Source organism: Ochotona princeps, chromosome 29 (assembly GCF_030435755.1).
Source record: "Ochotona princeps isolate mOchPri1 chromosome 29, mOchPri1.hap1, whole genome shotgun sequence".
Lineage (NCBI taxonomy): Eukaryota > Metazoa > Chordata > Mammalia > Lagomorpha > Ochotonidae > Ochotona > Ochotona princeps.
Window position 1 is genome coordinate 4,967,181 of NC_080860.1, and position 23,605 is coordinate 4,990,785.

At 52.0% G+C, this 23,605-nt stretch overlaps 1 protein-coding gene across 3 annotated transcripts in view; it reads left to right on the forward strand.

Annotated features, from left to right (window-relative positions):
* Positions 1-4,352: 4,352 nt before the first annotated feature.
* Positions 4,353-23,605, forward strand: part of CUX2 (cut like homeobox 2) — a 211,929-nt gene continuing 192,676 nt past the window's right edge. For all 3 annotated transcript variants that reach the window (XM_004595299.3, XM_058656781.1, XM_058656780.1), the window contains exon 1: positions 4,353-4,571. In XM_004595299.3, the coding sequence (XP_004595356.2) occupies positions 4,509-4,571 (63 nt within the window). In that variant the 5' untranslated portion in view covers positions 4,353-4,508. The remainder of the gene's footprint in view (positions 4,572-23,605) is intronic.

Here is a 23,605-nt window from a genome sequence, read left to right on the forward strand (position 1 = left end):
CAGCCACAGTGTGTGGGAATACCCATTCCTGCCCTGTCCACCGGGAGGCCAATGACAGTGAAACCCGAAAGCAGAGTTGCTGTGGCATTTACCAATGATGACTGGGCAAAGCACTGGGTAAATGCTCCTCCTCACCCACGTTGTCTAGTTAAGTAGCATCTTGTGCTGGCAAAGAAAGCCAGGCATAGAGAGGTAAATTGCTCGGCCAGGGTAGCAGAGCTTATAAGCCGCAAAGTTGAAACCCATGCCCAGACCTTGTGGCTCCGGAGGGCCCCCCCCTTCCCTAACCGCTGTGTTATGCTAATGGCTTATTTATAAAGCATTCAACAAGGAGTAGGTGCTTAGTAATGGTAATGGTTGACAGTGTTGGGTGTAGGAACCTGCCAGCTTGGTCCCTGAGGCATCATTCCAGCCACTGGAACCTGGACCTGACCCTGGTCAGCCTCTAGGATCCTAACCGGTAGGTGTCCTTCAGGACATCCTAGAACCACCGCTGTTGTACTTCGCGTTGAACTGGGAATCTGCCATCTCATTTTTCCCACCTGCCTGGCAGCTGCAGTGCAATACTGAGCTGCCAAGGGACATTTTTTTTGTTGTTTCTGCTTTGATGGTGGATTTTGTGTATCATTATGCTGGTGGCTAAGGACCTGCCATGTTCTTCCCTGGGATTCTTGCGTCCTCATTTCTGAAGTTCCTAATGGATCCTGGCTCTTGGGCTGCTTTTGCTGTCAGGACAGGCGGCCTAAGCTACCTTCTGCTTGCTCTGGTCTTGTTTCCGTTATGTGTGTATTTTTTTTTTTTTAATATACACCGTGATGTGTGAGTCTTTGAGAATCAGGAATAAATCAGGAAGCTGTTTAAGTTTTTGTTATCAGAGTGTTTCTGACAGAGAGAGTGTGATAAGAACATGAGAAACAGCTTTATTCAAAAATATTTAAAATTTTAGTGCTGTAGTTCCAAATCCAAGGCTGTTGTCTCTGGAGAAGTCTGAATTTCCTGGCTCACCATCTTGTATTAAGGACCACCTATAATAACATTTCCCCAGCTAAATCTGTTTAGGAGGTAAACATTTAACTGCCTGCTAATTCATTTTTGTGGAGCCTGAAACGGCCACAGGTGCCTTTGGAAAATAAGCCCCCCACAACCAAGGAGGGCCGGGCTCATGGAGCGCTGGGAATACGGTGGGGAGAGACGGCTGAAATTTATTTTGTGAATAAAGCAATAAGCCACTAAGCAAAGCTAATATGTTTCAGCCAAGACAGAGAGACACGATCATTTAGTATTTATGTAGCAGCCCGTTCCTCAGTGGGACTGCAAGTTTCTAGCATTAAAGTTGTCGGAATTCTTCAGAGACCTACTGCATTAAGTCATTTAAAAATATCACAGACTTAAAACAATCTGAATTATTGGATTTTCTTGCTGCTCCTCTATAAGCATGTTTGCTGTGGTAATTTCCTGCTCGGTCAAAGGTGCTGTCTACCTCCATCAGGAAAGTAGGAAAGCTCTGTGCAGAATATTTATTTGGAACCCAAACAAAATCTGACCTTGATTTGGTGAATTTATTTTTGTCTTTTAATCTTGGCCTAAGTTCTGATCGCCAGACTGGCTGCAAGGGAAACACAAAGACTCTCTGTGTACTCCTCACCCGGAGTCCCCCAGTGTTAACAGTTCGCTACATTTGCTTATCATTCTCTCTGCATAAAGATAAATAAATAAATACATATTACTTTAATCTACACCGTTTGAGAGTCAGTTGCAGACATGCTGTCTGCCAGTCAGTCTCTAAATATTTCTGCGGGTTCTCTGAAAACAAGGATATTTTGTTACATAGCCACAATGTCATGATCAAAATCAGGAAATTACCATTGATACCATACTGTTACCTAATGTATTTTTTTTTTTTTTTTGTTACCTAATGTATTGACTTAATTCTAAATTTGCCGGTGGCTCCAATGAATGCACTTTGTAGTCAGACATCATCCCAATTCTAAGTCCCTGGCCAAGTCTCTTTAGTTTCCTCTAAAGTGGAATAGCTCCTGAGTCTTCCTGCACTTCATGTAACACTGACACTTCAGAAAGAGAACAGCCTGTGTATTCTGCAGACTGTCCCCTCCGTTTGGGGTTGTCTGGAATTTTTCACAGATGAGGCTGCGTGCTTTGGTTAGGACGGCTGCATGAACGGCATGTGCTTCTCAGTACATTACACCAGGCAGGGTACACTGTAGTGTGCAAAGTCAGACATAACCTTAGAATTATCTTTTGTCCAAACGTGGCTTGGAAGGGTTTTTCACTCAAACCAGATTTTTTTTTTTCCCCTTCAGTTGGCACTTCCTGTCAGCAGATTTAAAAAAATTATTATTGTAACAGAACTTTTATAAACAGAGACCAACTTTATAGCTATGCAGGAGAAAATGTATCGATTAAAAAAAATTGTAGTTACATAGTTATGAAATTTCCCTAAGTTCATTTTGCAGACTGAGAGCTGTAATTTACGCGTGATGTTGTCCAGAGCTGAGATAAACCACACCTCTCGTGCAATTTCATCTGGCAGGGAACCAGGCCCCTCAGAATGGCTAACCAGGCCTAATTCATTACGTCTTGGTGAACACTGTACTTTTGATCTTTTGAGTTGCTCGGCTGCTGCATTAATAGATTTCCCAAACCTCATGGAAAATGTATGGGGATGTTAACAGAAATACTGTATCCTTGTTTAAATCACATTAATTTTTTTAAAACAGCTTGAATGATTGCTCAGAAAGATCACACCTTCTTCCGAAGCATTTATGGAACAATTATTTACATTACATTAAAAACTTTAATTGCCTTGGAGCACGTGCTCTGAGACACAAATATTGGAAAATCATCAAAAATATTCATCATGGTTCTCTCTCCTTTACAACTCTTCTAAACTTTATCTTTTTTATAACCCAATGTATTGATCTATTGTCCCAGACCAAGAGTGATGTCAGAAGTCCAAGCTGGGTCATAAAAAGCGAATATAATTTCCATTTGCTCTGTGTAAAAGCAAATCTTTTAATCTGAGAAGTAGGCGGGAAATACCCCTTTTCTTTTTGTACGGGGAAGAGAGTGGGTTGGTGTGTGACAAGGGTCATGCAAGACTGGGAAGGTGGCCTAAGATTGGTGGGAAGGCTCGATGGATGACAGATTGTGAGAGGGGCGGGGGGGGGTGGAGATCTGCCCCTCCCTGTTCTCTAGATCTGAGGAATTTCAAAAGACCAGAAGCCCCCTCTGGCCAGGCTAAAGACCCGTTCCCACAAGACAGTCCCAATAAAGGAAGCTTACACGGGAAAGTCAGGGCGGCGGTGACAGTAGTGCAAACCTCCACAGCGCTTGAACTGGACCACCCCCTGCAATCCCCAACCCCCACCCCACCCCGGTTTCTCCGCAGATCATAAAAATAACACCAGCTTTGCTGGAAAGGGCCAGTGCAGGGGTCTAAGAATCCACTCCCAAAATAAGCATAACAGTAAAAGCACCTTGCATGGCTAAGTTGTGGGGAGACCCTGCAATCGGTTTAAAATTACTCTCAATGTTGACAATAAGGAGTTCCTCTTGCAAAGGACTTAAAGGTCGCGTCCCGGCCGGTAAGGCTGAACAACAGCTAGGATGAGTGCTCGCTGCTATCCCCCGCCCCCCGCCCAATAACAGCGTTTAACGGCGTGAAAACCGCGGGACGTGACATTTTCCACTACTCAGTGGCGCCCCCAGGCGGCCCCCACCCGCCCGCTCCCGGAGCCTTTGAGCAGCCCCAAGTGCGGGTTGTGACCCCCAATCCCAAGCATCGTGGGCGGAGGAGCGGCGGAAACCAGAGGCACGTGTGTGTGTTCCTATTGCAAAAGGGAAAAAAATGCATCGCAAACTATTAACTTTTCTTTTTAAGTATGCAATGTTGTGAGCAGGTATTAGGCAGGTGCAGGGGGAGGGGTGGGGCTGGCGCCCCGCATGTCCGCCTCTTGCAGCGCCCCCCCTAAACTTCCCTTTGCATTGATCAGCACGTTACGTCAGTATTGATAAGTTTGCAAAAAGCCAAAGTCAAGTGCAATCGCGCGGCACACCGACCCCAGACTTGGGGGTGGGGGGAGATGCGGCGAGTGTTCCGCGGGCCCAGGAGCCGGCTGCAGGCAGGGCAGCGGCGGCGCCGGCGCCTCTCGGAGAAGCTGCCTCCCCCCCACCCCCCTCCCACCCCATCCCCGGCCGCCTCCCCCGGGCGGGCGCCGAGCTCCCCGCCCGGCGAGCTCCGCCCGCGCCCTCCGGGGGTCGGGGGGACGCACGACTCCCGGGCCCGGCGGCGGCTGCGGCGGCGCGGCGGCGCCGAGGGGCAGCCGGTGGCGGGAGGCTGGGGGCGCCCGAGCGGCCCCGGGCGGCTGCGCGCAGGGCCCGGGCGGCCAGAAGCGGCCCCGGGGCTGGGGGAGTCCAGCCCGGATATTGAGTGCAGCCATTGAGAAAAGCCAAACTCTTGTGTGTGTGCGTCTCGAATAGCCCCCAAGATGGCCGCCAATGTGGGATCGATGTTTCAATATTGGAAGCGATTTGATCTACGGCGACTCCAGGTTAGTGCGGGCAGCGCCGGCCCCGCGGCCGTGGGGAGCCCCCGGGCGCGCCCTAGGCGCATTGGGGAGGTCCCGGGGCAGGCGGGCGGGCATCCCGGGGCGGCGGGCGGCGGCTGCCGGGGCTCACCGGGGCTCGGCTGCCCGCTGCCCATCGATAGGTATTAGGAATTGATCTCGCCGCTGCTCTTTGTTCGGTTCAATCATCGATTAGCCGACGCGACCATGGAGAAGCGCTAGTGAGCCCGTGGCCGGGGCAGCGAGCCGGCTGGCGAGGCGCGGGGAAGGAAGGCGCAGCGGCCCCGAGCCAGCGGTGCGGGCAGGACCCCCGGGGCCCCCCTCGTGCCACACTTTGCGCGCCTCCCAACTTCGCGGCGCCGGGGGAGGCCGCGGAGCGCGCCGCGTGCCTGTCCGCGCCCGGCTGGGGCTCGGGCGAGGGAGGGAGGGAACTGGCGGGCAGGGAGGAGGAGGCGAGAGGAGGAGGCAGCCGGGGTTGGCGAAGAGGCTGCTCCGCGCCCGGCCGCTCGCCGGCACCTCTGCCGCCGCTCGCCTGGCTGTGTAACCCGGACACGCCACCACCCGGGGGCCACTGCTGTCACCGAGCCGCCGCCGCCGCCGGACTGGCCACCTGCGCCGGGAAACCTTGCCTTTTCGGGCAGGGGTCTTGGGGTTCGTCTTTGCTTCTTGTCTTTCCCCTTTCCCACCCCTTCCCTAGCCTGAATGCAGGCGAGTGGCGGTGCCCGGCCGTGCGCGCGGAAGTTTGCGCTTCTGCCTCCGGGGCTGTGAGGAGCCGGGAGCAGCGCGAAGCAGGTGACTCGCGGCTCTGGGCCCAGGGGAACTTTTTTAAATGGGAGATTGCCTTGCTCCGTTCTGCTCCAGCGTTCCCTCCCCGCCGCCCCCTGCTTCTCACCTCTCTCCCATCTTCCCTCGAAGATCTCCCATCTTCCCTCTTCCTCTCCTTCGCGACGGCGACTCTCTCCCAGACCCCCGGCCCTTTCTCTCCACTGGGTCTTTCTGGGAGTCTCTGTCCCCCGCCCGGATTTTGGGTGTTATGTGCCGACTCCTTAGGCGCCAGGGGCAGGAATCTCAGGATTATGGTGCACAGCACAGCCTCTGATCTTTCCTGGGTGCCCATGAGGCCCCTCGACAAGACCCCAAACCCTGGCAAAGTGGCTGCCCGTCTGGCAGGAATGGGGCGGGGAAATGATGCGGATAACGGGTTGATTAGAACATCCTGCCTGGGCTGCTCACCCTCTGGGTAGAGAGGGCATCAGTCCAGGGTTAAGGAGACCCACTTAAAAAAATATATTAAAACCTGGCAGCGGGTCTCGTTAAGTTTGTTCTGATAAGTGGTGCCGCTGGCACCTGCCTCCTTTGGCGGCTTCCCAGTACCCCTCCTTCTTAGCTCCCTACTCTTTTTCCCCTCCTCCCCCCAAAGCCACTGAGCTGGAGAGAAAATCGGGGCACTCAGGCATGCAGTTAATAACTGCCAGTGCCCTGCAATTCCAGGTCCTCACTCGAGTTGGGGCTACAGTTTGGTGGCCGGCTGTGGCAGGCAGGCTGTGAGCTGTGCTTGCTGATTTAAATGGTGCTCAAGTGGCCTCTCTTTAAGAGTGGGGGTTGTGTGTGTGTGTGGAGGGGGGAGTTGGGCAGCCACATTGGGCTTGGCACGAAGGCCAATGGTAATCGTATTCCCTGCTAATGTTTGTAAATGAGACCGGAGTATGGCTGGGGGACAGCGTCTTTATTTATGATTGATGTTCTGTAACATAAGGAATGACAAGAACGTGGCAGACAAGAGGAGAGGAACCAGAAGGGCCAGTGAGAGCCCTGTGCATGGTCCTATTGTTATTCTGGGCTGGAGGAAATTTCCGCGGCGAGATTTACAGCACTGGTATTTGCTCCCAGTCGGCGGGGGAATGTCCGTTAACACAATTTTCATTAGATAACTCGTTTTCCATCCAGGCAGCTCCGGCTGCTGTGGGGAGCTGTTGGGCTGGGTGTAGTGTCCCAGGGGGGCTGATTTCTGACTGGGGGGCCACGGAACCTCACTCTCTTCATTCTCCCGCTCAGGGTCTTTTGTGGAGCTGCTGAGGTCACCCAAATCCTGATTCCAGCTGGACTCCCGTGGAGCTAGGAACCCTTTGTTAGGGCCTTCCGTGACGCCGAGATGGAAAAGCAGATTGAGTCCGGAGAGGCTGAAAGTGGGGGTGGTGGAGCGGCTGGTCCAGGTGACCAGGATCTGGGGCCAAGATCTCTCCCCCTGCAGGGGGCTGAGGTGGGGCTCGATCATGAAGACAATGGCAGTATGTCTGGCACAAAACTAGAAAGCTCTCAGGGAAGGGGGTGAGCTCATTTACATCGATATTAAGTGGAGGGGGTGTCCCCGAGGGAGTTTGAAAGGCTGCAGCTTGCAGAGAGCAGACATAGACGTGGTGGAGGCAGCATATAGATGCTTAGGTCCACATGGCTGCCGTGGTCCCCAGCCCCGTCCCTTGCCCCCTGCCCGTGGGCACTCACCTTCCCACCTCCTCGTTTGCACCCGTGGCGGTTTTTGTTGGAAATGGACTGTGCACCCTGGGATTTTCTCTGACCCATGATGCTAATGACTGTGCCATACTTCCAGTTTCCCTCCCCACTTCCCTCTTTAGGGGAAATAAGCAGAAAGGAAAACTTGTGAGATACAGGTGGGAGAGGCAGGGGCCCTCCCCCAGGGCTTGAGCTGGTACTTGTGGCAGCTTTGGGCCCACTGGCCCCCTGGGGCAGCTGAGCTGCCTGTGCCTGAGTGCGCTGCTTCAGTTCTAGGCTGTTCAGGTTGAATGGTTTCTCGCAGCTTGGTTGCTGAGTATTCAAGTGACTGGGGCAGCAAAGGCAACCCCCTGTCCCCAGACCGCACCATTCCATTGGGGCCACTCTGATCCTGGATAGAAAGGTGACCTTGTGCCAACCGGCCAGGGCCCTCAAGAGTCTGGTTTTTCCCCTGCACAGAAGCGGTCCCTCTCGTTGCCCAAGCACAGCAGGAGCTGTCTCCTCATAGATGCCAATGAGTCTGCAGCCTTCAGGACTGGGGTTGACAATGGGGGGACTGTCCAGGGTCTTCCACTCTAGCCCCTTGGCCATGGCTTCTTCCTTCTTGCCTTTCTTCCTCTGCTGCTGGAAGCTCAGGAAACGAGAAGAAATCAAATTCCATCCGAAGATAATGTTGGGCATATTTCACTTGGTTATAAGATTGCTTTATGGTGAACATTACTAATGCAGTATATTTTTATGGCTTTTCAGTGTATAATCGTCGTAGCCGGATTCATACCTTTATGATTTTCTTTTTCTGCTGTACTGTGCCACTTTTTTTAAAAAAGGATGCTCTGGATCCAATCTCCAGGCTTTTTTCTCCCCCACCATGAGGAAGGTTAATTAAGCTAACGGGAGTTCAGAGCACCTGGTCCGAAGGAGGGCGCTCGGCCCAAATGCACAGCTGCGTTTGGGTGGGGTATAGAGAGGTTGGCTGACAGGGTGTCCGTCACGGAGGAAGAGGCTAAACCTGCCAGAGCCTGAGCTGGAGGCATCAGCTTTAGGGTTGGGGATCTGTCGGGCAAGCAGGAGCAGCTGGGCTCTTCCAGGGAGTGTCGAGAAACTTCCATCAAGCTCAGTCTCTTGGCATAGGCTATTGAGGTGGAGCTTGATGGAATGTTTTTACCTACTCAAAGTTTAGAAAAGAGCGTGGATGTGATTAAAATATTATAACCTTATGATATTCTGAAGTGCATAAATTTTACATATCAGCCACAGAGAGTTTAGACATCCATTAGAGCCTCTGACAGCTTGACTTACCTAAATGTGCTATCATTTAACAATGTGTCAAAATTCCTCTTTCTATGGATGACAGCAGTAAATAACTATCAGCCTTGTTGGCGGATTCCTAACTTTGGAAACTTTGCTGTAATAGAGTCGCTGCGGGAATGAGTACCTTGAGTGGCTGAGGTGTGGAGATAGCCCAGCCTGTGAGATGGGTGATCTGTGGGAGGGTCACAGAGGGACACAGGGAAGGGAGAGGGTGGGGTGGAGATTTCTCGTAGCGTCTTCGTAGAATAAGACCGAGTAGTTGTCCCCACCCTTGCCTTGCAGTCCAGCCAGCAGGTGACCCCATTCCGTGTGCTTCACCCCCAGGGCCTTCTCAGCCGCAGGAGCTGGAAGCGGGTGTGCAGCATTTATATAAAGGATGCAGCGCTCTTTTCTGGGCAGATCCAGCTTTCTCACCCCCCTGCTCCCCAGATTCTTCCTGTGGATGGGCACCACCCCCACCCCCATGGCTGGAAGGAAAGTGGGCAGTACCTTATGCTTCACTGATTTTGCTGCTGGCAATCTTGAAATTTCTCTTATTAGAACCTGAATTCTCTGTAGAAAATTGAGAAGCTGTGGACAAGCCTAAGGAAGTGAACTGGCATCTCGGGGGTTGTTTCAGATGAGCGCAGTGCTAGTTTTGACTCCAGGGAACAGCTTTTCTGATGCTGCTGCTGACTTTTTTTTCCCTCTCCCCTTCTTTTCTTTCTTTTTCTTATTTTAAAAAACCCTCCTGTTAAAAAGAGAATTCTATCTTCAAACTTGACATTCCTTCGCGGTAACCTTTCTCACGGCAGATGGATCTCAAACGTGAGCACCTTCGCTGCTGCTAAATTTGGTCCCAACTGATGGTGGACGGGGCTGCCCAGACCCTGTGGTTTGTTGTGCTGCTTTTGGAAAGAGCTGCATTTCCAGCAGCTTTCTGGGTATCTGATTCCAAGGCCAGCCTGGCAGAGGTGCCCAGGCGATTCCTGCTTTGACTCCTGGCCTTAAGAGTGGGGGTCTGGGCTTGGCAGCGTGGCCTAGTGGCTAAGGTCCTCGCCTTGATCCCATATGGCCGCTGGTTCTAATCCTGGCAGTTCCACTTCCTCTCTATCTCTCCTCCTCTCAGTATATCTGACTTTATAATAAAAATAAAATAAATCTTAAAAAAAAAAAAAAAGAGTGGGGGTCTGGGCCAGGCGCGATAGCCTAGCAGCTCAAGTCCTCTCCTTGCACGTGCCAGGATCTCATATGAGTGCCGGTTCTAATTCTGGCAGCCCCACTTCCCATCCAGCTCCCTGCTTGTAGCCTGGGAAAGCAATTGAGGACAGCCCAAAGCCTTGGGACCCTGCACACACGTGGGAGACCCAGAAGAGGCTCCTGGCATCAGATCGGCTCAGCTCCGGCCATTGTGGTTGCTTGTGGAGTGAATCATCGGAGGGAAGATCTTCCTCTTTGTCTCTCTTTTCTGTATATCTGATTTAACAAACAAAAAAAGTGGGGGTCTGACCATAGGGTGCATTTTTCTCTCTAGGGAGGCTGTTCTTTATGATCAAGGCTTGTGTTGGAGGTGTTAGGTGAGGTGGAGGTGTTTGGTGGGGCAGTACCCCAGGGGCTGTGGCTTCTCCCACTCGAAGTGAGACATCTCCTGGCCCAGGACTCCTTTGTCTTAGCTCATCACCTCAGCTGACGTGTTGCCTCGGGGTGAAGGTGAGGGTTGTTGAGGTACTTTGTAGGTCATTTCAGTGTGTTGTCTTCTGCTGACCTTGGTACAAGCCCCGATCCCACATGGTTGGTGAGCCTTTTAAAAAGGCCTTTCAGAAGACTTTTTTTTTTTTTTTTGTATTACAAAGTCAGATATACAGAGAGGAGGAGAGACAGAGAGGAAGATCTTCCGTCCGATGATTCACTCCCCAAGTGAGCCACAACAACCGGTGCGCGCCTATCCAAAGCCAGGAACCTGGAACCTCTTCCGGGTCTCCCACGTGGGTGCAGTGTCCCAATGCATTGGGCCGTCCTCAACTGCCTTCCCAGGCCAAAAGCAGGGAGCTGGATGGGAAGTGGAGCTGCCGGGATTAGAACCGGTGCCCATGTGGGATCCCGGGGCGTTCAAGGTGAGGACTTTAGCCGCTAGGCCACACCGCCGGGCCCCAGGAGACTTTTTAAAAAGCATGAGGGCCATAGTATATCAAATACCTACCATGAGGTCGCTTGTTTCTTAAGCTTTATTGAGCCCTTCACAAACAAAACAAAAACCAGCTTGAAGTTTGTGGGATGTGGACCCTGTCTATGTCTGGCACAGGAAAAAACCTCAGTGTCTCCGCACTGGCTTTTCCCACCTCACCTGCTTTCCTGTCATTTCTCCGGCTCCTCCAACCTCCCTCCCCTGCCCCAGCTGCACAGCCTTCTCTCTGTCCCTCCAACTCAGGGGCACATGGCCACCTCGGGGCCTGCACACTGGCAGTCACCCCTGCCTGGGATGCTTTCCCTCCAGGTTTTCCTGACTGGCCGCTCAGCTCCTCCTTCTGTTCCAGTCTGCCTGCTGTGGCCACTCCGCCCGGAGGAAGCTGAGGACGCCTCCCTCATTCTTCCCCTCTTGGCTGCTTACACGTGCTGCCACATCATGAAGGACACAGTGGTGTTTCCAAGGGGCTGGACCTTGGAACCCTCGCTTGGGTGTGGCGCCTCCCTGGATGTGCCAGGCGCTGTTGGCCCCATCCCTCCCAGTTGTGGCACGTTCTTTCTGTGAAGAGTCACAGACTTTGTAGACCAGCCAGCCTCCATGTTGCTATCATGCCACTGTCACAGCTGGGAGGCAGCCATGGGCGTGGAAGGATGAGTGAGTATGGCTGTACCCTAATAAATCTTTATTTATAAAAACACACTGAGAGCTGAATATGACCTCAGGGCCATAGTTTGTTGACCCTGGTTTGCAGGTCATTGTCACGGTTGGCACACATAATGTGGAGTAAGTCAGTGTCCACTTGGTAGTGTGAACGCTCAGGGGGCCCAGACTCAGTTGCAGAGATGTGTTCTTGATGGCTCCCCTCAAGAGGAAAGTACAAAGAACCAGAACCGGGAGGGTCTTTTCTGGCTCCACCCTTTGCCAGGTGTGTGACCCAGGATGGATCGTTTAACCTCTCTGAACCTCACTTTCCTGGTCTTTAAGGGGAGCCTGGTGATAGCCTCCAGCTTCTGTTTGTTCAGGAAGGTTAAACCACTTCTTGGTGTGTGGCAGGCTGCTAATGCTCGGTAAGTTCCTTACCTCTCAGTGCTTTGAAAGCGTGGGTGGGGGAGGGCACGAGCATCGTAGTGCAGTGGGTTAAGCTATTTGTGCCGTCAGCGAATAGCCGTCCCTTAGAGTATTGGTTTGAGTCTCGGCTACTGCTCTTCTCATTCAGCTGGCTGCTTGCGTGCCTTAGAAGGCAGCAGCGGCCCAAGTACTGGGTCTCTGACACCATGTGTGGGAGACGTCGAGGGAGTCTCCGGCTCCTGGCTTCTGCCTGGCCCTGCTCTCTTCGTTGCAGTTGTTTGGGGGCTGAGCCCAAAGATTTGTCTGTCTTTCTATTGCTCTACCATTCAGATAAGCAAACAAACACATTTTAGAAATTAAAAAAAAAGAAAGAAGAAGGGAATGAGAAAGCCAAAGAAACAAAAGCAGCTATACCTCGCAGGCCATGCAGTTGGTTTTGGAGACTGTGCAAGTGTTCTCCCTCTTCCTGCGCTGGTGCTGCACTCTGTTAGCACACCGCTGGCAGTGATGTCACCACTTGGGTTTTTGGAACCCTGAGCATAGGAGTTACAGACCGGGAGCTCTGTCTGCCCGTGGATGCGTCCGGATGTGTCTGTCAAGGTTGAAACTGTTTTTGTATAAGTTGTCAGTATCTAAAAACATTAGAGATTTTACCTAGAAAGTCCAGATATTCAGAGTCCCTTACAAATCAGGAGCTCTGGAGACTGGGAAGGGCATTCCAAAGAGGGGGCAGCCCCTGCAGAGGTCCCCACTGCCAGGGTGCCAGGGACGGCCCCAGCTCTTTTTCTGAAGCCATCAAGGTTACTGGCTGGCCCTGTCCAAGTACCCATCTGCAGAAGAGATTGGATTTCCAGAACAACAGGAAGGCCTGACCAGTTTCACGAAGAGATATGGTTCAGAGGGCATAGCGCTTACTGTCTCTGCCCTCCCCGCTAGCAGCTTGCTCACGCCTGTCACCCCCACCCCCCAATCTCGAGCCTCAGCCATCCTTCAGTTTGACCCAGTGAAATGTCAGTTCCCAGATACGCATTTACCATTAAAAAGAAAGAAAAACAAAAACAAAAAAATCAATCCTTTGCCCTCCTGGCCTGAGCTGGTCGTCTGCCTGAGCTGCCTGGAGGCCAGTGGTGCTTAAGGCTTTGCATGTTGCCACTGCTCCAGCCATTTGGGCTGGATGGCTCCCCAGCAGCCATTATTATGGTCAAATTGACTTGTCCAGTCGCCTGCTTGGAGGTAGGAGCTATAGACAGGGAGACCACAGGGGTCACTGGGGCCGCCTGCTGGAGGTAGGGTTTACTGAGCGGGGAAGTCGCTAAGAGGCTGGACACTGCAGGGGACCCTCTCTGGAGTGCCGGTGGTCTCTATGAGCATCACTCACCCACCCACCATGGCTCTGGGTGTGTGCCAGGTGTGATGTGGACTGCAGAATCAAGCGCCACCAGAATGTTTGTTTGGACTCTGGAACCTGGTGGCCTGAGTTCAAGCCACAGCTCTGCCACTTGCCAGCTATGGCCTTGGTGAAGTCACATAACCTCTGAGCAGTGACCTTCTCTTATGTAAAACAGGAATAGCAGTAGCAACCACCTCTTCAGAAAGCTTATGGAAAATTAGGATTAGAAGATATGGGTTTTTTTTTTAGTGCAGATTTTTTTTAAGCTGATGCTATAAAATATGTTATATATGTTGTAAATATACATAATATTGTATTTTAAATGTACATATATTTTAGAATATATATATTACAATATGTATTTCCATGGGTTTTTTAAATAATAAAATCATTTTAGTTTTGATGATGTTTACATGGTTGTATAGCATAGATGTATGCCCGTGTGGGCCACTGATTTAGGTGTGGAAGGTTGAGGAATGGGAGAAGTAGATGAGACATCTGCCTCCAATCTCCTTTTTTCTTCCTACATCTGGGGAAAGTGGGGAGAGAAGGAGAGAGGCCTGTTCCAAGCAGCCCAGTCTCATCAATACCTGGGATTGGGGGATGGCCACCCAATGTGGAGCACGTTTTGAGGATACTGCTTTAGTGGTTTTGATAGTTCTGAGGGGTTGTTGATTTCATTGCTCCAAGGTTGAGGAAATCCTTCCAAGGTCCATTTGCTGATATAGTAACCTCAGAGTCTCAGTTCGCCCAGATACTTGTCCAGGAGAGCTGTCCAATTTGTTCTGCCCTCCATGGTACTAGATGTCCTCTGTAGGTCTCAATGAACTGGTTGTCATGTCCCCCATGAGCATCTAGGCGTGCCGTCCACTGCATTGGCCTCAGCAACTGTGGAGACTGAATTCTGACTCATGCGCTCCATGATCAGACCACAGATCTATGATTTTCACTGTGGTTGGAGTTCTGAGTCCAGTGATTCACTTGGTTAGAAGTGACCCCAACCTAGCTCTTGTGTGTACCAGCCAGTGCAGGATCCAGCTCAGTTCATCACCCACATCAGCTTTTACACACATTGGTGGTTGTAATCACCTGCCCCATCTCATATGCAAACCAATGGATACTCTGGCCCAGTCTAATCCTGCCCACCACACTCTCGGCCTTCACTCACACAAGCAGGAACAGCAGCTTTGTTGGAGTGACCCCCAATAACCCTACAAGGCTCACCCTCAGCCCTGGTTCCTGCACATGCCGGTATGTGCAGCAGACTGATCCTGTCTGTTCTTCATCCCATTTGACTATTGTACACATCAGTAGGCATTGGAGCCTGTCTCTGCTATACCAACCCCATTATGCAGCCCACACTCATGCCAGCAGGTGGCACCGCCTGTCCAGCCAGTCCCGCCCCCAGCCTTAGTTCTCATGCTCACCAGTGGGAGCTATAGCCCATCAGAGGGATGCCCATTTTTAAATTTCCCATCTAAGCCCACTCCTAGCCTTGGATCTTGCATTTCCAGGTGGTTTCTATGGTTTAGCTTGACAGGACTTGCCCCCAGTCCCAGCACCTGCCAGCTGATGCTGTGGCAAAGCCCAACCAGCCTGCACTTATTCTGGCTCATGCATGCACCAAGAGTTATCATTGCTTAGTCTAACCTGGCTTTCCCTTAACCCAGCTCATATACAGGCCAACGGGCTTTATAGTCCTGGCCAGCCTGGTCTTCCCACAGTCCCAGGTCTCAGGCTCACCAGTGGGAGCAGTGGCCCAGCAGGGGAGACCTGCAGCCTCTTTACTGGGCTTATCCCCCATCCCAGGTCTCACGTGTGCTGGTGGGAGCTGCAACCCAGACTGGCATGGTTTGCCCTCATCTCGACATTCACCAACAGGTGCTAAAGCTTGGCTCAGCCTGGCCTACTCCTAGTTCCAGCTCATGCTAGTAAGTGCTGCAGCCCAGTCCAGCCCAACCAGCTCCCAGTCCCGGCCCTAATGCGAACTGGTTGGTGTTGTAGCTCAGCCTGGCGTGTCTTTCATCTGTTCTGATTCTCAGGTCTTCCAATGGGTGCTATGAACTGTCCCAGCCTGGCCTGCCCCTAGACCTGTGCCACATGTATGCCGGTAGATACTGTAACCTGACTTGGTCTGGGCTGTTCCATGGACTTTTAAAAGTACCCTTGTAAAAAGCAGCTGTTTGACCAACCTCTCACCTCACTGTCGTACATGTGAACTGCAGGCACAGATGAAGGATCAAACAGAATGTCACATGCATGACTCTGACTGAAGGCCCTCTTTATGAGCACTCTGTTAATGGTCAAACCCTATAAAGGCCTTGGAGAGAGAGAAAAAAAAAAGTAAAGAAAGCCAAAGAAGCAGCAGCAGCTACAGCCTCTCGGGCTGCAGCTCGCAGGCTTTGCAGGTGGTTTCAGAGAGACTGAGCAGGTGTTCTCCCTCTTCCTGCACTGGTGCTGCACTCTGTTCGCACACTGCTGGCAGTGATGTCAAAACCACGTGGGTTTTTGGAACTCTGACCACAGGAGTCGCAGATGGGGATGTGTCTGCCTAGTTTAGTGCACTGTGTCACTTAGGGAGTTGATCTGTTAGAAAATGCCTTTCCCCCATTCCTCGTTCCTGTCCTGTGGCTGTGCACAAATCCTAGTTCTGCTCCATCCCAGCCATGTGGCCTTGAGCAGGTTATGTCCCTCTTGGAGTCTTGGTGCCCTCGTCTGGAAGGTGGCTGTGATGATACCTGGGGATGAGTTTTCTAGTCTCCCTTGCAGAGTGCCAGGCCCTGAAGGCTCAGCCCCAAAACTCACTCCTCAGCTGCCCCAGCCAGGGACTGAATGCAGCAGGGATCCCATGCAGAACCCGGTTTTGGGGCATTTGGAACTCCTCTGCCAGCTCCACACAATCTAGAGGCTCTCCCCGCTGCCCGCTCCCTCTGTCCTTCACCATCTTGCTCCTGCGGGCTAACTCTGCAGGGTGGATGTGTTGACCCTGATTAGTCTCTGCCTGCAAACCCGTGCTCTGCTTTCAAGAGAAGCAAGCTCTCCCATAGGAAAGGTGAAATGAGGTTCAGACTTCTGCATAAGTTGCCTGTTAAATGCTTGCTCGGGGTGCCCATCATGCCATTGCTGAGAGGTTGGGGAACTGTCACCCCAAGCAGCCCTCTTCCTTGGTGGCCTTCCTTACTTGGTCTCTGGGTCTTGTGTGATTAGATGTCCCTTCCCTTCACTATACCCCCTGTCTTTGTCCCTCTCATCTCCTGCCATTCTGTGTCCCTGTTGAAGCCACTCTGGCCTCCTCACTGTTCCTCAGACACTCCAAGCACACTCCCATCCCAGGGTCTTTGCACTTACTGCATGTTGTTTGCTTCACTCTTCTAGACATCTCAGTACTTGCCTCAGTGCGTCCAGTCCTCACCTCTCAGAGGGGTTCTCCCTGAATAGCCTCCCTTCTGCTCCTGACCCTGCTGTGGTTAATGGTATGTTGTATTTATTCCTTCATTCCTTGGTTTACTGTCTGCTTCCCTCCCTGGGGAGAGCACGGACATGGTAAGTGCTCAGAACAGGGTTCCATGATGGAGTGACACATGCCACAGCAAGGAGGGGCAGATCCCCTGCACTGTACCTTGGGAGGTAGCCCTGGGGGCTCCTGGACCCCCAGCAGCTTCACCCACCCTTGGCCCTCAAAAGTCCCTCACCCCATGCTTGAGAATCAGGCCCAGGCCCCAGGCCTTTGGCGAATGAGGGTTTATCTTTAGCTCTGTCAGTCTTGCTTTAGAAACTGGTGACCCCAATTCCAGCCAGGGAGGTGGCTCCCATCCTAATTAATAAATCCGTTAATTAATTGCTGGCAGGCTGCAAACCATTAGCAATGGTTTGGTGGCTGCAGCAGAGAGCTGGTTCTTGCAGCCTGTGGGGACAACTGTCGTGGGGGACACAGCCAGGGAGCGTTTCCAGACCAGATGACCCTCCTATGTTTCTTAGGACCACCGGAGCAGCTCAGCACGAGGGAGAAGGGGTCTAGGTGCTGCACCCTGTTCACCATCAAGTAGAGACCAGATTGTGGTTTTGATGTGCTTTTACAGTTTGCATTTATTTATTTTTAGTGACTTGAAAGGCAGGGGAAGGGAATGCGGAGAGATATCTTCTGTCCTCTATTCACCTCTCAAATGGCAGCAATAGCTGAGGCTGGGCTGGGCTTAAGCCAGGAGCCAGGAGCTCTATCCCGGGCCCCTATGCGGAGGCTAGGACTCAGGTACTGGAGCCATCTCCTGCTGCCTCCCAGGGTGCATGTTACTGGAGTCCTGAGTGAGCTGGAACTCCACCCCAGGCTCTTCAGTGTGGGATGCGGGGGTCCCACGTAACATCTTAACCACAATGCCAGATGTGGGCCCTGAGATCAGGACTTAAGCCCTGACTTCCTTTTGTTCAGGGCTGCTTCCCTGGCTTGATTTTCTGTCCAAAATGTAGCCTCCCTGGTAGTGAAATCGACTTGCTCGTTTGAATATTGAGCATGGTGGACGCTGCTTGGGGCTCCAAGAGGGCAGCTGCCAGCGAGCCCAGATGAGTGTCCGTCCTCAGAAAGCTTTTGTTTCTTGTGGTTTGAAGATTAGTTGAGGGGGCATTGGGTCCAGAAAGTTTCAGTGGGATTAAAAGATAGGTTTATCGTGTTGCCAGAAAAAGATGTTGGAGCCCCACACATGGGAGGGTCTTCAAAAAATATGTGGAAAATACATGCTATGAGGAAACTGTATGTAATAGATTTTTTTTTCTCTTTTTGGCACCAAAATGCACTTACCTTTCAAATCCACTTCAAGTCCCCTTTATGGAATACATTTCAGAGTTGCAGGGAGTACAGAGTGCCAGCCCACTGTGGACCTTGGGCCTGGGCCTGGCACCCTGGAAGCCTGCCGCATCGGTGACCACAGCAGTGTTGCTTCTCAGCTTCCTCCACGGTAGCTTGTGATGTTCTCCGTGCAATGAAAGCATGCTTCCTGGGAAATCCCACGTCTTCAGGCCCAGCCTGTGAGATGCCGCAAGCAGGCACCCGCGGCACATCCGCTTCCTACCTGTGAGGTTTTGGGCTGTCTACTGCCCTCTCCCAGGGTTCGGTTTCCTCATCTGTGAAATGGGGATTCGATACAACACATGCCTCCCAGAAGCGTGTTGAGGATGGTGAGACACGGAGAGCTCTAAGCATGCAGTTGGGAACCTGCCATGTCCAGTCACCTAGGGCCATTGTTAGCAGCTTTGTTTCTGTTATCCATGCTGCTGATTCTCCCTTGCTGCGTGTGCCTCCTGGCAGCTTGGAGGTGAAGCTGGTTGGAGCTTGCTACGATTGCATGGATGAGAGAATTTCTCCTGAATGCCTTGGTACCCCACAAGCACAAGACTTCCCCACTGGCCTTCCCTAGGAGGTGCCAGAGGCTGCCAGCCCTATATGCCAGGGGCCAGGAGCCAGATGGGCCAGCTCTGTGCTGAGGAGCTCAGGACAGGAGGTCAGGCATGCTTTTGCAGGTTGAGCCTGTATTCCATTCCAAACGGAGTGCAGAGCCTATACAGAGACCGTCTCTAATTTGAACAACACTGGGAAGATTGCTAATGTGCCTGTCTTACAGATGAGTAGACTGAGGCACAAAGGCTACACTGCCTGGACTTGAACACAGGATCAGGTCTGTGGGCCACTCTTTTTCTTTTTAATTTAATTTTTAAAATTCAGTTTTTTATAATTGTTTATGTAGTTGAGAGGGAAATATACCCATGAGGACCACAGATTAGGGTGGGGAGGGTAGAAGCATGGGGGAAGGTGGGTGAGACTAATGCTTCCAATTTTTTTTTCCTTTTCTCCTGTATCTGAAGGGAGAGAGGGGGCTGCTTCTAGGGCCATTGTTAGCTATGCTATGAAAGGAAAGAGCTTACAAGGCGAATCACAAAACGTACAGCACCCCGGGATGGGGGATGACCACTTGATGTCATCTTAGAAACATCGACGTGGAGAATAATGTTCCAAGGTTATTACTTGAGTGGTTTTGATAGTTCTGAGACACCATTGGTTTTGTTGTACCAGGGTTGAAAAAAATCTTTCCAAGGTCTATTGGCTGACAAAGTCCACCTTAGTGTCCAGTCCTGATGCATGCACCCCAAGGTCGGACCACAGATCTAGCAATTTTCCCTGTGGTTGGAGTTTTGAGTCCAGTAGTCCAGGTTGAGGGTCCCCCAGGAAACCTCACCCAGGGTGACTTCAGACCTGATTGTTGTAAGCACCAGCTAGTAAGGGGTCTGGTTCAGTCCATCACCAGCATTGGCCTACACAAGTACTAGTGATTGCTTGCCTGGTCAGTTCTGTCCCTGGCCCTATGTCATATGAAAACAATGGATATTGTGGCTAAGGCCAGTGCAACCTGCCACAAACTTGACCCTTATGCACACCAACAGGAGCTTAAGCCTAGTTGGGGTGACCCCTAATAACTACCACCAGCCAGGCCTATCCCAACTCCGGTTCCTGCACATGCTGGTATGTGCAGCAAACTAGTCTTGTCTGTCCTGCATCCCATCTGGCTTTTGTACACATCCATGGGTGCTACAGCTTAGCTGAGTCCACCCCAGCCCATGACCCAGCTTAGATGTATGCCAACAGGTGCTGCTACCTTGTCCAGCCCTGGCTTTCTCACCAGCAGGAGCTGCAGCCCAGCAGAGGGGTACCTGCAGCTTCCCTACTAAGCCCACTCCCAGCCCTGGATTTTACATTTTCTAGGGAGAACTGCTGTCCAGCCTGATGTGACTTGCAATCCTCCTGGCGCTTGCCAGTGGATGCTGTGGCAAAGCCCAGCCAACGTGCACTTATCTTGATTCTTGCATGTGCCAGTGGATGCTATGGCCTGGCCTATCCCATCCCTCCTCCAAACCCAACCAACATATAGGCTAACAGTTGTTGCAACACTGCCCAGACTGGACTGCCTCCAGTCCCAGGTCTCACGCTCACCTGTAGGGGCAACACCTGAAGCCCCCTTACCAGGTTCACCTCTGACCTGTGGTCTTGTGTGTGCTGGTGGGTGCTGCAACTCAGACTGGCCTGGCCTGCCTTGCCTCGACATTCAGCAGCAGGTGTTTCAGCCTAGCTGCTGTTGGCCTGCTCCCCAGTCCCAGCTCAAGCATAACCCAGCTTGGCCAGCCCCTAGTCCTGGCGCTTATGTGAACTGGCAGATATTATAGCCCAACTCTGCCTCATCTGCACTCTGTCATGGTTCTCACACCTGCCAGTGGGTGCTGTGGACTGGCCCAGCCTGGCCTACCATTAGGCCTGATGTACACTTGTGCTACTGGGCACTGTAGCCCAGTCTGGCCTGGGCTGCCCTCAGCCTTGACTTTTGCACCCACCAGCAGGGGCTGTGTCCTAACAGGGAACTTCCCCAAACTCCCCTATCATACTATCATACTAGCTCCCAGTCATGGATCTTGTGCACACCACTGGGTGCTTGACCTAGCTTGACTTGCCCTGTATCCAGACCTGGCATTCATTGGCAAGTACTGCGGCTTTGAGTGGACCACCCTTGTCCCTGCCCCTTGAGCCACTAGTGTGAAGGGCCTCTTCTTGGGATGCTGTCACCATGCTTGGTCCTCTGGGGTTTTCCTCGCTAGTCACTGTAATTGGATATTTCTCTTCATTTTCTTTTTTTTTTTTTTTTAAGCCTCTTTTGACATCTCACTTACCCATGAAACTGAACCCAGGCCTAAGAGCCTGAGCAGCAAGGGGCCGGTGAAGTTTATTCATGACAAGGAAGGATTCCTGTCTCAGCCTGGAGAATGGGTGCCACCTGCCCATCCGTCTCTGGCCCGCCCGATTCCGGAGCCACGTGGCGGGCCCTGTTGTCGGGCCCGTGTTCCGCAAGATGGAATTCTCGGCTTGGACTGATAATAAGCAGGTATTGATTGCTGCTGTGGTCATTATCAAGATTTATTTAGTCAATATGGCCTCCCCGGTCAATAAATCGTGTTGTTGATAAAGAAGGAAGGAGATAGACTTGTAGGCTTTATTAAAAAAGTTTTTTAGGTTTTTTTTAAACATCCAAGTTCAGCCCTCACCCTTCCATGGCTGCACCAGCCACACTGTACATTTTGTGATTCGCCTTGTAAGCTCTTTCCTTTCATAGCACAGTTTTGCTCCGGCTTATGGGAGCAAAAAGACTGGTGGGCAGAGCTGGGTCTGGAACAACCTCTGGGTCTTGATATCTCCTCATTTTTCTGTACCGCCCATTTCTCCCACACAGGGCTGGAAGTCCCCACCTGTCATATCATGTTCGTGCCTTTAATTCACTCGGTGACCCTTCGGGGTAGGCGTGGACATGAGTCTACCTTGCAGATGTGGAAGCAGAGACCCCACCTGTCATCCAGTCTGGCTGGTGTCTTGGCTCTGACTCTGGCCTTCACTCAGCAGACAGCGTGTGTTTACTGAGCACGTGCCGGGGATATAGAGGGGCAAGCTAAATACATTAAGTGGGCAGTGACAGAACTAGAAGACAGGTGCTGAGACTGGGATGGAGGGGCACCCATTGATGTACTGGGCTCACACAAGGTCACCCTAAGTAGGTGACAAGCTGTAAGAGCTGGACTGTGAAAAGGAGCCACTCAGGCAAGTTCAGGCCTAAGAGAGTTTGTAGCCATAGGAACAACTTGTGCAAAGGCCCTGAAGTGAGACTTGGTTTGGCACATGAAGGAACTGTGAGGGAAGCCAGTGTGGCTGGGTAGGATGGGCAAGCAGAGGAGGTGAGGGGATGAGGTCAGGATGGAGGGTAGGGTGTCATGGCCCCGGCCCTTGCAGACCACAGGAGCCATCAGTCAGTTGGGTTCTGGTCTCGGAGAAATGGGAAGACATTGAGGATTTGAAGCAGAGGTGAAGCCAAGATCCAGTTGATGTTTGGGTTGTGGTGGGTTCAGCCTGGTGAGGAACAGTGACGGGCAGGAGGCGTCATTTGGAGAAACAGGTGAAAGGGAGCTACTGTGAAAAGCTGGGTAGTGTCTGCCCAGAGAGGGCCCTTAGTTGAGGGGAAGTCTTGGACCCATAGTGTTTCGATGACCAGTGCCTTTTGGACGGGGCAGGTAGAGAGGTGTCCATGGCAACATACTGGGTGACCCCCAGCAGGGTGGCCAGAGGGTTGCCTTGCAAGAGTCATCTGGGTTGCATTTGGAAGCCGTCAGCTGCAGGTGGGCAGGGGGAACTGTGTCCCCTCTGCTGAAGACTAGTGGGGTGCAGGGTTAAGTTCTGAGAAGGACTCTGAACCCAATGGTTTCCAGTGTGTACTTAGGTGCTACCTGTCACCCAGCACATGAGCAGATGGTGGGCAAGATGGTGCGGCTGTTGGGACCCAGACCACATGGGGGTGCTGTGTCCTGGTACCACGTCCTGGAATCACAGGTGGGGCTGATGCTGGGCCTCAGAGTGGTTAGATGGTGGCTGATGGGGGGGTTCAGGATGAGGTGGGCAGGAGCGAAGAATGAAGAAATTTTTCTCCCTTCAGTTGGTCCAGGCTGTGAGCGCTCATGAACTGCGAGTGCAGCAGGGGCTGAATGCTCTCCTGGCTGCCTATCTACCCAGGCATCCGATGGGCCTTCATTTGCTCATTTGTAAATCTGCCCTCTCCTCTACTTCTTGTTATTTTAAAGATTTATTTATTTTAAAAGAGTTCCAGAGAGAGGGGGAGAAACAGAGAAAGAGAGAGGCCTTCTGTTCGCTGGAAACTGGCTGCAAATGCCAGCGCAAGGCCGCTCCTAGGAGCCAAGAGTCTCTTCTGAACAAAGGTACTTGGACCATCATCTGGTCCTCTCCTAGGTGCATTAGTAGGGAGCTGGATCAAAAGTGGAGCAACTGGGGCATGAACCAGTGCCCATAAAGGAGACTGGCATCATAGTGACAATTTTATCTGCTATGTCACAATGCTGGCCAGCATCCACTTTTCAAATTATGATCTAGGTATTTACTTATTGAAAAGCAGAGAGATAAAGAGTACCACAATGGCCAGAACTGGTTAAGTGGAAGCCAGGAGCCAGGGACTCAGTCTGAGTCTCCCACATGGGTGGTAGGGACCTAACTGCTTGAACCATCACCACTGCCTCCAGGTTCTGCACTAGCAGGAAGCTGGAATCCAGAGGGGGGCTCAAACCCAGGGACTGTGATGTGGACATGACCCCAGCTGCATCTTAATCATTGTGCCTAACACCAGCTCCTCATTCATTCTGCATCTTGATATCCACATGCTCCGCAATTCCCCTACTTGTCTACTTTCCCATTCCTGCAGACTTGACCGATCCCTTGGCCTGTGCGTTCACGTGTCAGCCCATCCATCCACTCAGCCACCCTGCAGTCTCCTGCATACTCAACACCCAATGTCCATTTCTTCATCTGTGCATGCAGATGTCCAGCATCTATCTGAACAACACCACGATTTCTGGGTGCTAATTCCTGGGGATTCTGCAGAATGGCAAGAGCTAACTCCACCCAGGGTCTTCAGCACAGTAATCAAAGGGGGAGAGCCACTGGTCCTAGAGGCCTGTGAGCTTGGTGGAGGGCTACTGGAGAGGGTGCTA